Genomic DNA, 4,530 nt, shown 5'->3' on the forward strand with positions numbered 1-4,530 from the left:
AAGGGGAAGGCCAGCGAGGGCCGCCGCCGAGCCCTCCGCCCCTCCCGCTGCCGCCCCAGCGCCGGTGGCGGCGGCTGAGGCGATCGCGGCGCCATGGCCACCTACATCAACGAGCTCCGCGCGCTCATAGAGTCCACCTCGACCTCCACTGCGCCCGACGGGGCCGAGCCGGGCTCCGCGCACCTCGAGGTCAAGCTCCGCGAGGTGCTCCCCAACCTCCTCCGCGACTACGTCGTCACCTCCCCCAAAGGTACGCCGCCCTTCTCGCCCCCTCCGTCCACGTTCATCTCCCGCGGACCGCGGTTGGCCTGACCGTTGCTGTGGGCCCGAGGTTGCAGCCGCCGGGAGGGAGCTCAGGGAAGTCAGCGCGATCCTGAAGCTGGTCGCCTTCACGGCGCTCAAGTTCCCCGGGGTCTTCTACAACGGCCGCGCCGCCGACGTCCTCAGCGTCATCGCCCGCATCCTCACGTTCCTCGCCGAGCCCAATTTCAGGCACTGCCTTCCTTCCCCTCCTTTTCGCCTCCGTTAAACCCTAGTCCTATCGCTTCTTCTATTCGGGAATAGATTGCGGATGCTATTGTGGTATGAATGTGCTGTTTGATTGGGATCTCGTATGTTGTACACTTTTTCCCTAAAAAAATGTACACAGATTTATCCCCATTGATACAGTCGTGCAATGGTGTTGCATATTGTCCATTCGGTACCAATCCATTTACTATCCAGACGTGGTATGGAGCTAGCTTATAATCTCTGTGCCTAAGAGGCCAAAGGTGCAGATACCCACTGGTGATTAGTGTATAGTGTGCCTAGCAACATGTGTCTTAATTTACCAGAGGAGTACCAAGTTATTTACCAGAGTAGGAGTACCAAGTTACCCGCAACTGGGCATAAATTTACCTTTGGATTTCTTCTTGTGGGTCAAAGGGAAAATGGCCTAGTAGGCTAAGGAGCAACTTCACATGTATAGTAATAATAGTATAAATGTGAACTACAAGTGTGTGTGGCTGTCATCCTTGCAGTCTTTTTTTTTAAGTAATTTGATAAGGTAGTGCTATAAGTTTCACACCGGCGTATTTCACTTGCTAAACATCCCACCTATTGTTTACATGTATGTTCTTTCTTCACTATTGCAGGTTGAGCCATGAGATTATATTCCAGGCAGTTTGGAATCTTCTCTCCATTCTCCGTACAGGTGACCGTGAAGCCTACAGACAATTCTTTCTAGATGCTATGGTTGCGGTAGAAGGTATGCATTTTGTTATGTTCATCTTATATTCTATAATTATGCAGAAAGGGCTGAAACTTGACCTTTTCCAATCCAACAGATGTGCTATATGTGGCATCATTGCATGACAGAAGTCCTAGTGGTGTGCCTCCTGGAAGATGTTTAGTTAAATGCCTCTGTGGATCCTTCTTGGATATATTAGACACACCTGGGCCTTATAGTGAGCTCCTAGCCAGTTGCCGACCTAAGAATGGACCTGGCGTGCTGGTTGATCTGACAGGCGATGCAAGATGGCGCCCATTTGCCACTTCGTTGATTAAACTAGTTAACAAGTGTCTTACAGATGGGACCTTGTATCTTGATGGGCTTGTTAACATGCCATTTGTTTCTGCTGCTTGTTCTATCCTCTGCTATGGGGATGCTTCTCTGCATAAGGTTGGTATCTCTCTTGATGAATAGCTTTAACTTTTGGTTATCCTTTGGTATCTTAAAGTCAATCCGTTGCAACAGGTTTGTTTTGATTTCGCACGTATTGTTGCCACAGTAATGACTCCTGAGATTCTTCCTCTAGAAAACATCATTCGTTCAATCACATGCATTTTGAGCCAAGAAATTAGCGAACTCTCCGATATCAGGTATAATTATGTTCGTACTCATTGCTCCCAGTTATTGAAATTACTGCACCCAATTGAGGAGACATAAGTTGGATCTTGGACACTATTGGGTTATTGTTATGCTGGATTGTAATTTGCATCTGTTTTCTTTAGCTGCTTTGCACGCGTTTTTGGAAATAGATTTACATTTACATACTATTTCTCTTTACTGTCACTGGAATGAAAAAAGTTACTGCTTGGTAACTTCTCTCTGTAAAATTATAAATGAAACAGATAGCTACCACTTTAAAGTTGCTCAGCTATGCATTTTTTCATTTTTGTCCATCGTGCCTTTTTTCGAAGGGAAGGGGGACTTATATTAAATCTTGGCACAGTACATCCCCAAATTACACATGAGTCCATCGTGCCTTTAGTTCAAGGTAGGAACAAGAATATAACTTGGATGTTTCACTATTTTCCGTCTTCGAATCTGAATTGAATCTATTTTTTTTAATGCAATGACAGGAGCTCTGCCTTTCAATTAAGTAGAATGGAATTGACCCGGTTTATAAGGGAAACTAGGCCTGAAAACCACACAGACACGCGGTTTATTAGATGGAAAACCGGCGAAAAACCCTAACCATGATAGCCCAGACGACAAACCCTACTACCCTAGGCAACACACTTACACATAAAGGACACCCTAGTTATAACCATTTTCTGCATGAGAATTAGCCCACGACTGCACCATTGGTATTGTTTTGCTGTATTGGCCAACCGGGAAAAAAATTGAGCATGTGAAAGCTAGATAAATTAAAAGAAGAGATCAACATTTTTCTCTTCAACAAAGGCATGCAAGCACGTTAGCTGTTTGACTCCACAAAGGCACGAACCTTCATGTTCAGATAATTTTCCTTTCTATTATGTGCTGCATGTGCATCATTGTCCTTCCAAGTTCCAAGTTGCTTGTATCAAACCAAATTTCCTATTATTTTCTCCATCCTTGCACTGACTCAAGTGAAGAATGTGCTGCCAACCTACATGCTAACCAGCTGCTAATTAGACTATACCTAGCAAATACTCCCTAGTTTTTTTCTTTTCAGGGCCCACATTTTTTGGCTCATATACCAAGGAGCATGATAGCCAACAATATTGCACTTGCTTAATTCATTAAGTATACATTACTCTCTGAAGCTTTGTTTCCTGCCATGTACTCGTTACACAGCCATTAAATGAAGCCGCATGCGTATGTGCATGACCGTGGATCAATTACTGCCTTTGCTTAAATAACTTGCCTGTGAACCAAAGCAGAAAACCACTAACAAATGTATAACTGTACTTTAATTAATTCCTTGGAAACTAGTTACACCTTCTAAATTTGAACAAGCCCACAGGAAAATAAAAGGCACGCTCTAAATCTGAATGGTGGCAGTAATTGGGTGGTTTATTTGGTCATCGAAGACAATATTAAAATTAAATCCAGATAGATGATTCATATAACTGTTGTGGGGTTCGAGGTCAAAGGAAATTGCAACTAGACATATCACTTCATCCTACCTCATGTGAAAATCCATACTCCATACGGTTCCAATTGTAGGTTTAACGTTTTACAGCTCTTCTTAAAATTTTTCATTCAAAGTTCTCCTTTTGTTCCTATTCTGCCCATGCTAATTGGATGCTATTCTAAATTTCTAATCAATAAATGTGTCATCATTTCCCATGCATTCCTCTTGGGGAGAGAATTAAGAATTAGGTCCCTTTGGAGGGGAGGAAAACAGTCCTTGTAATGAACGAGGTCTTGACTGGCAACATTCTCTGCTACACTGCTACTGTAGTTCCTGACTTCTGCCAAGGCCTAAAATGATTTATATATCAAATAGAAGTAGTAACTTATAACATAGATTTTGGTTCCCCCTTGTTTATTGGAATCCAGAAATCTGACACGTTACCAAAATGCTTTATCTTGGTTTCTGCAGAGATGCAGATTATGACTTCTCAATGGGAGCGTGTCTTCATGCACTGCATTCTTCATGTCCTGACTATATTGTTGAATCTACAGCTGTTGATATTGTTAATATTCTCGAAAAAGCAGTAAAGACCAGCAAAAGTGCAGAACTTCAGGTTCAAGGACCAACTTGACTTACCTAGGTTCTATGCATAGTTCCATCTACTAACCCCCTACTCCTTTTCAGGTTGCACTGTACACTGCATACAAGAGAATAGTTGAACTTTGCTCTGTACAAGTATGGAAACCAGAAATCCTTCTGAAGTTGCTATGCTTGCCAAAACCTTGCAGCAAACTGATTCAATGCATTCGAGCGGTTATCAGCAAATTTGGTCAAACCTTTTTCACTCTGGATGATGGTAATGGTCAAAGCAGTCCTCAGGCAAGATCTGGAAAAATTGAGTTGCCAAAAGTTGGCCAGAAAAGAATATCACGGCATGAGGAAAGCAGTTCTGCCAAACGTAAGAAGATGACTGAATCAGGATTTTCTGCTGCCACTGGATTTGAAAAAGAAGATTATGGCTATGCTTTTCTACAGTCTTTAAATTCACTGATTAATTGCCTGTCACCAGACAATCATGAGACTTATCCATTAGACCCTGAGGCTGCTATAGAAGTGATTAGTCTGCTGTGTATTTCATTATGTGTTTATCCGAAGACAAGTCTGTTTACCAGAGTTTCTAAGCAAGTCCTTTCCTGGATTTCTT

The 4,530-nt window shown here is 42.9% G+C and overlaps 1 protein-coding gene across 1 annotated transcript; it reads left to right on the forward strand.

The window, feature by feature from the left end:
- Positions 1-4,511, forward strand: LOC136533517 (serine/threonine-protein kinase ATR-like; the record flags this gene model as incomplete). The annotated part of the gene is made up of 7 exons (XM_066526071.1): positions 1-250; positions 339-492; positions 1,134-1,246; positions 1,326-1,660; positions 1,736-1,860; positions 3,795-3,939; positions 4,011-4,511. Coding segments are annotated over exons 1-7 (1,530 nt in total), but the record flags the coding sequence as incomplete, so codon positions are not given.
- Between the last annotated feature and the right edge of the window lie 19 nt (positions 4,512-4,530).

The sequence above is a fragment of the Miscanthus floridulus genome, unplaced genomic scaffold (genome assembly GCF_019320115.1).
Source record: "Miscanthus floridulus cultivar M001 unplaced genomic scaffold, ASM1932011v1 fs_907_2_3, whole genome shotgun sequence".
NCBI lineage: Eukaryota > Viridiplantae > Streptophyta > Magnoliopsida > Poales > Poaceae > Miscanthus > Miscanthus floridulus.